General features: G+C 37.9%; 1 protein-coding gene across 1 annotated transcript in view; it reads right to left on the minus strand.

Moving 5' to 3' along the window:
• Nucleotides 1–13,073, minus strand: part of CYB5A (cytochrome b5 type A) — a 16,308-nt gene continuing 3,235 nt past the window's right edge. Inside the window, exons 2-5 of the mRNA XM_086894180.1 lie at nucleotides 6,153–6,281; nucleotides 4,486–4,515; nucleotides 1,970–2,004; nucleotides 1–1,087 (exon numbers count right to left, since the gene is read on the minus strand). Coding sequence (XP_086750306.1) covers nucleotides 1,009–1,087; nucleotides 1,970–2,004; nucleotides 4,486–4,515; nucleotides 6,153–6,281 — 273 coding nt within the window. The 3' untranslated portion in view covers nucleotides 1–1,008. The remainder of the gene's footprint in view (nucleotides 1,088–1,969; nucleotides 2,005–4,485; nucleotides 4,516–6,152; nucleotides 6,282–13,073) is intronic.

Genomic DNA, 13,073 nt, shown 5'->3' on the forward strand with positions numbered 1-13,073 from the left:
TGTAAGCAATTAAACTTTTATTCATAATCATTTACATATGACTAAAAATGTTCACCACAAAATGCAAACTTGTAGTTATCTTGTATTCAGCAGTGAAAACAGTTGCCTCTTCATAGTAAAGCACCAAAGCACATCACAGAAGAGTCAGAAACAGATTTCATTTATCAGTTTTCCCCCTCACAATGTACTTCACAAAGTTGAAGATTTTACGGAAGGCTAAAAGTTCCAGAACAAATTCTCTAATCACCTGAGTGTTTGGCAGTAACAGTACTATTTATTAAAAGCAGTTACTTTTTTCTGCCTTTTTTCAAAAAAAAGAGCTATTTTTCACAAAAATGAGACAGACATAATTGGGCCAAACAGTGAGTTTCATACTTCACCTGAATTTTTCTATGGGAGACAAACAGAACAGTTTGCTAGTAGGAGTACCTAAAACAACTAAAAGAGCAGTTGTCAAAAAAACGGAGAAAAACCCAGCTCATTATAGCTGATTGGTAGGGCCCAACCCACATCCAGGTATCCATAACTCCACTCAGTTTTATTCATTACATTTAACTTGCATTTCATTCATACTACATTTAAAAAGACAACATGATTTTTTTAAGTTAAGTTGTGTACGTGTACACAGTTTTGGTAGGCTTTTAAAGCTGTAAAATGCATACGTCAGGAGAGTCCTAATGACCCTATTACAGATTAAAACGAAATAACCAGAATCAGTGTTACATAGAAAATAATATCCTACCACAGAAACCAATACAGTTATCAAATAATTCATTAGAGAATACAAGTGTTATACAAAAAGAGAAATGGTGCCTTTTTATCACTTCACAGCAGCATATAAGAAGGCAATGTCAAGAAAAGTGCACAGCAGAAGAGGAATTGTTCCGTTTTCTGAAAAACTTGAATTTTCTTTCAGACATCAGGCTTTTGTCCAGGAAAGTATTGGGTTAGGATTGCTTATATTTTCTTCCAGAGAATGTATTCTTGCATTAATTCTCAGTAAGGCGCTTATTCTGACATGTAGGAACGATACATCAGGGCCACGATAATCGCTGCTATTGCTGGGATCACCCAGCTGGACCATGAACTAAAAGGAAGTTTTTGAAAAAGAAGTTTAGGAAGTGATAACCAGCAAGTTATAAAAAGAAAAAAAAAGTCATTGCTTAAGAGAAGTCCCTCCTCACTCCAACAAATACTTCAAATTCAGGGCAACAGAACACCTGCATTGGCCAGTAATATTCCAGACAAGGGAAGAAGCATGTACAGTAAGGCTTTGTACTAGAAAGGCTTTGTACTATTTGCCTATAAGAAGCTTGCTTACTAGAGAATAGTAAAACCCTAGGCACATTTAAAATCATGCTGTGCTGCCCAGAATGTCATTCATTCAAAAGCCATTTAAGTAGCAGCATCACATGACACTTCTAAGCACCCAAACTCCCCACCCCAAGGGTCACAGAAGAGTCCTCGGAGGTTTCATCAGTAGGCAATTGTCAGCAGGATATAACTTGACAAAGTTTGATTCAGTGGTATTCCAAAATGTTTTTCAACACTTGGAATACCCCTCCCAATTCTGACCAATCTTCCTTCTTATACAGAGACTTCTCTTATTTCCCTTAGATGCAACAGCAGTAGCAAATCTTAAAAGCAAGGCATCCAAATCAGTAAAATGATTGGCAATGGCACTAAGAGTCTTCCCTTCACATGGCAGACTCCAGAAATAAAGGGCTGTGCAAAACAAACCATTTGGTAAATACTGACACCTGTCAATATGAGACAAGTATCTACTTAGCTGACATATTGGTAAAGAGGTACATAGATGCCAGCTTGGACTTTAAACAGAACATAAATTTTCATGTACCACCCCCTGATATCTCAGCTTCCAGCAGATAAAATCTGTTCAGCTTTTTAAGTTTCAGAAAATCATAAGGAACTTCAAACATCAAGTTGGACATCAGATGTCATACTGTACCTGGAAGAAGACTGAACAGTGGTAATAAGAGTTTCCTGGAAAGCAAAAAAATAAGAAGATATTTACTTCAGGAAGACAACGCTCTCCATCTTAACTAGTTCCACAGTTTCTCAAAACTCATAATGTGAGACTAATTCAAAAACAACTCAATGAATGCATTTGGGAAGCAACTTTTCCTAATTCCTACAGCAGTTCTGTTGTACTATAAAGCTAGCTAGTAGCAGTTTCTACTGCCAATATTGCATCAAGTTTTTAAAATACTATCAACAAGAATTTTGCTGCAGGTTTTCTATGACGCTAACTTCAACCTCAGGTTACATTTGAAACATTTCAGTCATCTGTAAGACAAAAATCCCTTCCTTGACCAAAATCAAATTGAAAAAATTTGGAATTAATTCACAAATATTTTTCATATCAAAATAACATAAAGAAAGCTACTAATTTACAACTACAAGGTTTATTAAACTCAGGTGTTTTAGTGTTATGTTTCAGACTGTGTAAGAATCAGTAAAATTGTTATTGTTATCAGCTGTTCCTGATACTGATTTGCACTTCTTGTTCAATTTCCACAAAAAAAAAGCAGCACTACAAGGTCAAACCCCAGCTGGGTACAGGTGCACAACTTACATGAAAACTTATTAATCAGAATAACTCTAATTGTCTATGACTCTAAGTCTATTTTAAAAAGCCAAGCATTAAAGCCCTACCATAATTTAGTGGTACAAGATCCATCACAGCAAAATTACTTGCTTTGGTATCAGAACATCAGCAAATAATTTAAAGAAAGATTTTCAACACCCTCTCAGAGGTTCAAGCATACTACTTTTGCAAGCACCCAAATCATCTTACATTGACTCATGCAAATACTGTGTGTAAAAGAGTATGACTCAGACTACATCTATGTTGCTTTTGTGAACACCTCAATGAAAAACTAAGCCCAAAGCCAAACAGCATGGAAGAACTGGTGCCCACATTATCAAGGCTAGCACTGTTTATAGCAGACTTACCACATCCAGGCCCAGGGGATGGCTCCCCTCACATCAAGATAGTAACAGAAATATAGCCTAGCTCATAAAAACTTAATTTTAAACTCTAAGACACTGGACAGGTGCAGTGAAAGTACCTTACAAACAGTGTGAGGACAAGAAAGACATTTGAAAGCCCAGGGCCTTCTGACAGCCCCTAGAGAGCCAGGGCACAGAACCTCCCTAACCCACCCAAAGTATAATGCAAATTGAAACTTTCTACAGCCACACATCCTACTGCAGAAAAGCACCCCAACTTCCTTCTGGAATGATGGATAACAAGTGTAGTGGAGGTAGCTATGTGGATACAGCTTAACTCCCACCTGACTATGCACTGGCCAAACTAATATTCTAAGTACTTCAGTTTGGTAAATTCCTCTGAGATTAGTGAAAGGATTATCTGCTACAACTTGCACTGAGCAGTCTGTTCTCAGTTGCATTTATCATTACTGCTCCTAAAGCTTAGGTGTAAACTGCCCTGAATATCAAAAAAAAATTGAATAGCAAATACTGTTCTTGGTAGGAAGAAGCTCAGAATTTCAATCACTATTCTGTTTCTTACTTTTATTAGTATTCTAGTTCCAGGTCCTAATAAAAAAAAAGTTAATAATTACTATAGTGAGCATTTCAATGCATATATATATATATTTTAAAATAATTTTCTTTCTTTCCTTTAACTGATTCATATCATTGGAAGATCTTACAAAATCAATTACTTCTAAGAATACAGGAAGATTAAGATCTTGTTCTTACTAAACTTCATTTAAAAATAATTTCCAATTATTTCCTAAGCATGCTGCTGTACTGGTAAACCCAGTGCAAACATCCTCTATGGATGCTCTACAGTAGCAGAAACTGTACAAATTAATCCCTGAAGCACCTTCTCCCTTAAGGGACATATGAATTTTTTGAGTTTGACAGCTGACTGCAAACACAGATTAATGCTAATAAGGATGAAAAAACCCATTAGAAAATAAGTGCAATACTGCATCAACAGGACACTCAGTAGAATCTACTGAAATAGTCAGGAAGCAAACAGTAATTTTACCTTGAAAAGGGTTCACAATTGCAATTTAACTGATTTATAATACATTGAATGCCTCTACATTCTCTGTCTACTAGTGTGACCAATACATTAAGCATCACATTTTTCCTCCCACAAACACTAATTAGTTTAAACTGTTCTGCCAATAAACTGTTTTTTTTAAAATGAACACTAGAAGACCATTGACTGATTCCAGTCACCTTTTTCCTATAGTATAATGTCATCAGACTTAGCAACCCCTTGGTATGAATCCACACAAATTCAAGAACATAAGGGAAGGAATAATCTGAAGTAGTATCAAGAGGTCAAAGAGATTTAAAACCTGAAACATCACACTTAAACGGAATTATTTCTTTTTCTGGGGGTATACCATTCATACACAAATACTAAGACACTGTCTGTAATGCCCAAGAGAAACAATGAAGCATTTCAAGAAGCACACTTACTGTTGGTTTCTGAAGCTTGGATCTATCATCCTGCAAGAAAAAAAGCAAGAAACATTTAGTCAAAATCTGGAAGCATTAAAAATAAAACCAAACTCACTCAATTTATCAGTTAATTCAGTCTGCAATTCATTCTGTTAATGTGTAAGTATTTTTCCCTAGATAAAAACAGACTTGCAAGAAAGCAGATGTCAGTGATTGATTTTGAGTTAACATAAACAAGATCACTTCCTTAAATAATACTTCCCAGTATGCAACGAAGAAGTGAAACCTGAGCCTCCAACAAATTTCACTATGCTTTGTGACCATGTTTTTACATTACCTTTGTCTCTAGAAAGCATATAACCTTTAGCTTGTACATTGACTGCAACCATATTAATTCTGCTTAGTGTACTTGTACTATCAGGTAAAGTCAACTAACTGGTTGTGGTCTAAGGGTCCACTGGTCCAAAGGTCCCAAATTCTAGAGATCCTTCAAAAGCTCAAAAGTTCTGCTTGGCAGTCACATTCATTACAAAAAAGCCCAACAGTATATAATCCTGTCAATTCTGTGCTTGTACATTAAACTACCAAGCTGTTTGTTGCATATCAAGTGAAAACAGGCACTTGCCAAACAAGGAAGAACTGGACTGCTAGCCAGGTTAAGAACATTAGTGGCATCAGAAATAGATGGCGAGCCTGCAAAGCTACAAATCACTTCTTATTAGGACAAGCTACACTAGTAACATTTATCAAGAGATGACCTGAGACAAACAAGATCAGAAATCTTACCGTGAAATAGGCTAAATCACTCAAGACAGTCATTTTTACCCCAAATGCAAAACAAACATACATGAAAGAAGAGGAAAAGAGTCAGGAATGGGCAGCAAAGTAGAGCAGATGGGTGCACTAGCAGCCTAAACCTCGAAACAGTGTTTTTCAACTACTAAGATGCAGGAGAGTTTAACTATGGCCTAGCTGAAAGAAGCCAAGGCAGCAGCTCTGTAGCTAGAAAGAAATACTTCAAAACTTGAGACAGCAGAAAGGTGTTCATTAAAAGTATGGGAAATGGGATGGACAGTATAAAAGAGAGGACAACAGATGATCCAGTGGGAACTGATCATAAACAATCCTGACAACCACAAGTAGGGAACCATGATGCAGCTAAAAATGACAGGAGCCAGAGAGGGGAAGACAGAGCAACAAACTGGAAGTACAATGTTTACAATGACCATTTTCTAAACATACATATGAAGAGCCAATGCAGATAGAAGCCTGGCAGATAAGTAATTACAGTGGTGGAAGCATGAAAGCAGTTGTTAAGTAGTCACTGCATACTGGCAAAAGAAAAGGTCTAGACATTCTGACAAACCACCTTCAGGAGTTAGAGTTTCATTACAAAGCTGACGGTGTATACCAGAAATGACACGATTTCATATTCAGTTTATTCAAGAACTAAACTGTAAGGCAATTTAAATCACCAAGAGATGTGACCACCCTTACACTACCCTAATCAAATCCCTTCACATTGGGAAAACAATCTCAAACCTAAGTACATCCACAAACAGCTGCAGGACTGGCATCCAATCAAACTAGCAGTTCTTCCTGTTTTTGAAGTAATTACCAGACAAGTAATTAGATGCAAAAGCAGTACAGTAAACACAAAAGTAAGGACACTCTCATATACTCACGGGATGAAGTTCCCCAACAATAAAGGATTCTGACAATGTCCTTGCATCTGAGGAATGGCCAACATCTTCAAAGTTCTCAGTAGCATCTCCTCCAGCTTGCTCCCTAAGGACCTCTTCACCTCCCGGGTGCTGCAATTTTAAATGAGTTTGGATTTGTTACTGAAGTACATTTCACTTTCTAGAAACGGGAATTCTGCATTTTTACATTTCTTAAAAAAAATTAAAAAAGCAAAATCAGCTGCTAGACTTTCTAGAGCAAACATAAGTCTTTCTGAATCACTAGAGAGCTTTATGTACTCTCTGAAGCCAAAACCAAGGACTAAGTCTCTATTTCATTGGCAAAGAAGCAATAAGAGGCATTACCCCCTGCAACTAAAGCATCCAGAAAGCTTTGGGGAATCAGTCTGTATTTTAACAGCTGATCTATCATCTCAAGTTACATTCTGTGTTTTTCACTTCTTTAGGAAATGTGTATTTTTATCTAAGCAATGTGTTATACAGCAGAAGGGTAAAAGCCAAAAATGTTTAAGCTGCAGCAAGCATTTGAGGAAGATAAAAAAAAATCTGTTGGCGAGAAGCACAATCAAGCATTGGCAAGATGGCAAGGAGCTAAGAAACCTGACCTTCTGGTTAATCCTGTGGGGAGCTGGGCCAGGTAACTTTAAGGGTCCTTTCCAAATAAATTATGGTACAAATATCAAGTAAGACAGCTCCTTTGGAAGTGATTAAGCACAACTGAAAGCTCACTCAAGACCCTTGGATAGCAATTGGTTTTCATAGGCTACGGAATCCTGAAACCACATTGTTGATAAAACCCCTGAGATACAGAAGTCATCTCCCAGGAGCTTCTACTACCTCAATCCATCACCATTCCCTCAACATAAACCCCTGTTCTCCATTAACTTTTATTCTTCCCCAGGATGCACTTTGGGGGATTTTATGAAATTTTTATGAAGTACATTTTTATCTATCAAATAACTCTGCCTGAATATACTGCAAGATCACATCTTCTAGTTCAGTGCATTTCCTCAGCTCCAAGTTACTTACTCATATAACAGGTAACATGCCAATTCACCACTCATCTTTCAAGCAGAAAAGTACCACATTAACATTGGGAATGATTAGGTAAACAAATTTACTAGTACTGCCTTGGATTAAGGCAACTATGGAATAGATATAAGCACTTTACCAGTAGAAGAGGAGATAAAAGGCTTTGGAACCTCAATTCAATTTTTAATGTTTCTGAGTACAAGATATAAAATTATGGAAAATAGTCAAAATTTCTATAATTTAAGATCATCTTGTGGGGAGAACAGCTTACCAAAAAGCCCATAGGTTAAATAAATGACATTTCTACTAGCCTAGGCACTTCAGGTTAGCACCTACTTCAAATCCTCCTATTTATCTTATATCAAAACTTCTCTTCTGACAAAAACAGTATTTGTTCATGAACCAAACTACTACTATGAATTTCCAGCAGTACCAGCACTCCACAAATTTAATCCTCATATTAAAGGCAGACATTTCTTTTAACAGATTAATAAAGTTGAGGAGAAAAAACCTGAAAAAAACCCCACAAACAAAAAACCACAACACTTTTTAAAAAGCCGAGATATACCACAGCTATTAGGTTAAAGGATCCCTACCATGACTAAGCAAAAACAAGATTAAGCAACTGATAGAGAGATTAGACACAGCAAGTGCGCCAAAAAGGGTTAGAAGAGTACAAGCAGAGTAAAGATTATGCAAGCAACTTGCAAATATGGCACGCTCACCAAATATTGTCCTTGAATCCATGCTGGTACATATTAAAGAAAAAGACTAGGCAAAAGTTGAGGGAGCACTCAAGTTCAATGCCTTGAAATGGCACCTGAGAAGCTGAACTTGGGTCAAACTAGCACTCCCAGACACTGCCTCAACTAAATCTTCATAGAATTTCTTCAGCAGTATGGGTTTTGTTTTTTTTAAAAACACGCCAAAGAATTGCATTTTCCAAAATAGAAAAATATATGTACCACCTTCAGGAGAAAAAGTGGCACAACTTCTTGGAAAACATGCTTAACAAACAAGCACGTCTAACAAACAAGGTATCAACAAGCAGCAAAAGGCCCCAAAGTTAAACCAGCCATAAAGCACCAGCAGCACAAGCAGTATGTAAACTCTTACTCATGCATTACACTGAAACCAAATGCAAACCAAATGCCACTCATACAAGCACATAAAATACCAGTTACACCAGCAAGTCATCAAAATCATATGATTTATACTAGCTCACAAAATCAGATTCACTATCCAGCCAAACAAGTGGGGGTATCTACCAATGTAACTGCATCTACATTGAAATTACTTCATGGAGTACTTTAACAAGCTACTTGCAGGTTGCCAGCTACAGAATGATCATGTACTAACTTGTGTTCCCAAATCCCTCCCTCATGCCACTACAAAGCAATCACGTAGCAGTACGGGCAGCACCACAGAGGAGCTCCAGCTTTTCTCTGTAGATCTAGTTTTTGTCTAATTAGCAACTGATCCCTCTGTCTACAAAACCACAATATTCGTGTCAAGACAGTGACTGCAACCAATCCTCTCTACCAACCCTCTGACTGACTATCACAGATCAGCTGAAGAGGACAAATTCACCCTGACCTCTGCCACTACAGCTGAAAAACTGACAATTTTTTTTGACATGAGCAAGGCTAAGTACAGAGAATCATACACAGAATTCCAAACTAAGCCATCTACCAGATGATGTTAATAATACCCTACTAGACACTGATGGACGTACTTTGAAACATAACACTTTGCTTTTAGATGTCAACTCTGCTTAACAATATGAACTTACAAACCTCTGTAAATAACTAGCACATAATATACAAAATTAATGAAAAGATTTCACCTCCCCTAATGAAAGAGAGCAACCATAATGTCTCACACAAAGGGCAAGAGCTGACTTTTCTATCAAGAGATGAGCATCTTTCATGGTTGGATGAGTTTCCCAAAACTTGTTTATACAAGGCCTTTGTTGATGATTCTGCCTGGTAAACAAAGCCTGCTACAAGAACTGCTACTTTAATGAAGATCCTCTGGATAGACCCTGGAACTGAGAAGCTCACAAGGCTATACAGTGACTGCTAAACCAAAATCCTCCTGATAAAAGTAATTGAAGAGTTCTTGCAGGTAAAACTGTGGTTCGGGGGAAATGAAAAAGCTTTTGATGATAAATTAAGACAGCCTAGCTCATTTCTAGGACATTCCCAATATAATAGATAATCTAAGTTACATGCATAACAAATGCCTACACAGAGCCAGCACTAGCACAGAGCCCAGACTAATTCCTAACAGCAGCACATTAGAAAGTTTTAGATAAGGCAAATGCGCAGTTAATCTTGCTGGTCTCATCTGGGTCAAAAGTCCAGCTTACCTCATCCTGAATGCCCTCTTTTCTCAGCTGTGCTATGGTCATGCAAATTTCTTTGTGTTCTAGTTCAAGGCTAGTCCATTAAGGCACAGCTACCTTAATTTGCAACTCCTGTGCCCTCTCCCTTCCTATACGAGGTGATGAAATCTAGAGTCCAATTTAACTTCCAGCAAGACCAGCAAAGGTCTCCATTAGTGGCAGTCTCAAACTCACATCTCACTTTCTGCCCTACAGGAATGGAAAGCAGAAAGGGGGAAGTGACGGAGCCAGGAACACTCAGAGAACCTCAGCTGTATTACGCAGAACAGATAGACAAATGTTTGCTTATTTCAAGGCATTTTCATGTAGCCTGAAATAAGCCCTCCAAATTATTTCTATCACCTATTTAAGGACAGATATTGTCAGCTCATGTAAAATGTCAGGAGCCTAGAAAAGACCTCTCTCTGAAAGTGTATTTTTGAAAACTATCATTAGGCCTTTAGGTGAAGGTTAGATGTAAACAGAATACACAGTAGCTTGGTGCTTGCCCTGATTTCAGCTGGGGTAGGGTTGAATTTTCTTCTTGAAGGCTGATATAGTGCTGTGCTTTGGATTCAGAATGAGAATAATCAGTGACAACACACTGATGCTGCAGTTGTTGTTAAGTAGCACTGACCCTAATTCAAGGACTTCTCAATGTCCCATGCTCTGCCAGCAAGAATGTGCCTAAGAAACCAGGAAGGAGCACAGCCAGGACAGCTGATCTGAACTGGTCAAAGGGGTATTCCATAACACAGAACATCATGCCCAGTATACAAACTGGGAGGAGTTGGCTGGAAGCTACAGCTTGCTGCTTGGCAATGGGCTGGGCATGGGTTAGCATCTCTTTTTGTCTCCCTTTTTATAGTAATTATTATATTTTATTTCAGTTATTAATCTGTTCTTATCTCAACCCACACATTTTATCTTTTTTTCCATAATTTCCTTCCCCATCACACCAAGGGTCTGTGGGGAGCAATGAGCTGCAGGGCACTGAGGTTAAACCACAACAGTGCCCATTTCCTCACTTACAAAACAATTACAGCTTGCAGAGTTTCACATAAAAGTGCTAAGAAGTGCTATTTCTTAAAACATTTTCAAATTCTCCTGCAAGCTTCATCAGAGCTTAAGGAAGTGTTAACACTGGGTTTAATCCTCAGACTGCAAGGTTGTGCAGTAAGAGTTCCCATGGTTCACTGGCAGACTTCAAATGTGCCAATACAGGCATCCTTCAATGCAAGCTGATCATGACTTTAAACATGGAAGGCATTGTGCTACTCCTCCACAACACCAGCACACTGCATGAATGTAACTTATTGCCACACAGGGGAGAGAACATTTTTCATCCTGACACAGTAGAACAATATTTGTTTTTTGCACTTTATTTGATCAGCATTACAAAACACATTTAGTGGGAGCTGTCCATTCTAGGAGTTTAGGAAAAGTGCTATAGAAGCACAAGTTCATACCTAATAAGAAAATAAAATATATTTATCAATAACTTTTTTGCCAGATTCTTAGACCACCAACAACTGAATTAACCTAAGCCAAGTCTGTATTAGATTAATATTAAATGCATGCCATAGTTGGTTTTCAGAACAAGAAACTCCTCTCTGGTAGAGATGTTCCTACACACGTCAGCTTTTTTGCCTAGCTTAAGGAATCCAATCAAGTTCCCACAAGAGCCTCACCACAACAGAAAGTAAATCAAGACACAGATCATTCATTTTTATAGGCCCAGCTATTCTTGTTTAGCTCATTAGATTGATGTTAAAACCTGACCAGAGTGATGACTTTATTAAAATTATGGGGAAATACTATAGAGCATTGCCAAGGTACTTTGTCCATTCACTGACATTTAATGTTCTTCATATATGTAATTATCTACAATAACAGATATAGCCATGACATCCTGCTGTGAGTACACACACATTTCTAGTAGCTATTTTCCTTTAAATGACACAGGACTTTATACTGGTTTCAGCTGGGATACAATTAATTTTCTTGTTAATAGCTGGTACAGTACAGTGCTTTGGATTTAGCATGAGAATAATGTTGTTAATGAACTTGGTTGCAGCCAAGTAGTACTCATCTAAGTCAAGGACTTTTCAGTGTCCCACGCTCTGCCAGTGAGGGAGCACAGCCAGGACAGCTGACCCAAACTGGATATTCCATACCATAGAATGTCACACTCCAGCCATAAACTGTGAGGAGTTGACTGTGAGCCACCAATCACTGCTCAGGAACAGGCTGGGCATTGGTCACTGAGTGGAGAACACGTGCATGGTGCACCATTTGTTTCTCCTGGGTTTTTATTCTTCTCTCTCTCCTTATCATTACAATTATTTTTACATTGACTTTATTTTCACTATTAAACTGTTCTTATATTGACCCACAAAACTGACCTTTTTCTGATTCTCCTCCCCATGCACTGGACAGAGGGGAGAGTGTGTGGGTACTCCCTGAGGTTAAACCACAAGACCTGAAGCTAAGGAGAAGGTTTCTCAAATCTTCTGCAATGCAGGTCTGACAGCCTTTAATAACAAGTAACATAATAGTTTCTGGTTTCAAGAATACTCTTTCTTGCCAAGACCTTTTAAATAATGCATTTTGGAAGTTGAGGTCTCTTGATTTCTTCTCCCAGACTTGGAAAATCAAAGAACATTCAGAGATGAATATTCAAGCTATGAATTTTCCCCAGTATCTGCCACTTAAAAATTAATAACAATAAATCAACCTGATTAAAAAAAGCAGTTGCTGAAATCTTCATTAACCCCAAAGATAAGATATCAAAGCACACAATTGTTTCCTCCTTCAGCACTCTTTCTACATTTCACATGACCTTTTCTGAGCCTTGTTCTTTAGGAAACCAAGCTACTAAGGGTCACACCATGTGATGCCTCCACTCCCAACCTATGTCACCATTCCCAGCCCATTTCCTATCTAACCACAATCAAGTGTTCACAGAGGCTCATTGTTCCCCAAAACCAAAGTTCCACTAAACATTTACAAGCTCCATGAAGACACAACAGCTGGACAGAGGGAGTACACCCTTTAACTACTCTAATGGAGTGAAAAGCAGCATCACACTTTCACTTATTAATCACAAGAGCATCCAAGGTGTCTTCAAGATTGAAGCACAGTAAAGTTTTCAACTTCATTATTAATAAGAAAATATTTCCACAGGTTAATATAGTAGCTGAAAAGACGGCTTACTGGTTTAAGAAACAGGACTGGTTATCTTAGCTGCTCCCATTTCTGCACTCCCCAGTAAACTGATATTTATGTACTACCTGAGAAGAGCATGAGTGAGGTGATGCTTTAGCAGTGCACCCTTTTTAATACAACTAGACTTAAATTTCAGTGGCCGACATTTAAGTCTTAAAATATGTTAAGTTTTTCTACTTCTGAAAGGAATTGTAAGAAACAAACCTGAGTTTAACAAATAATGCTATTGAAACAGCTAACATAAAAAAACCCTTTGA

Source organism: Cyanistes caeruleus, chromosome 1 (assembly GCF_971803275.1).
Source record: "Cyanistes caeruleus chromosome 1, bCyaCae1.hap1.1, whole genome shotgun sequence".
NCBI classification, from domain to species: Eukaryota; Metazoa; Chordata; class Aves; order Passeriformes; family Paridae; genus Cyanistes; species Cyanistes caeruleus.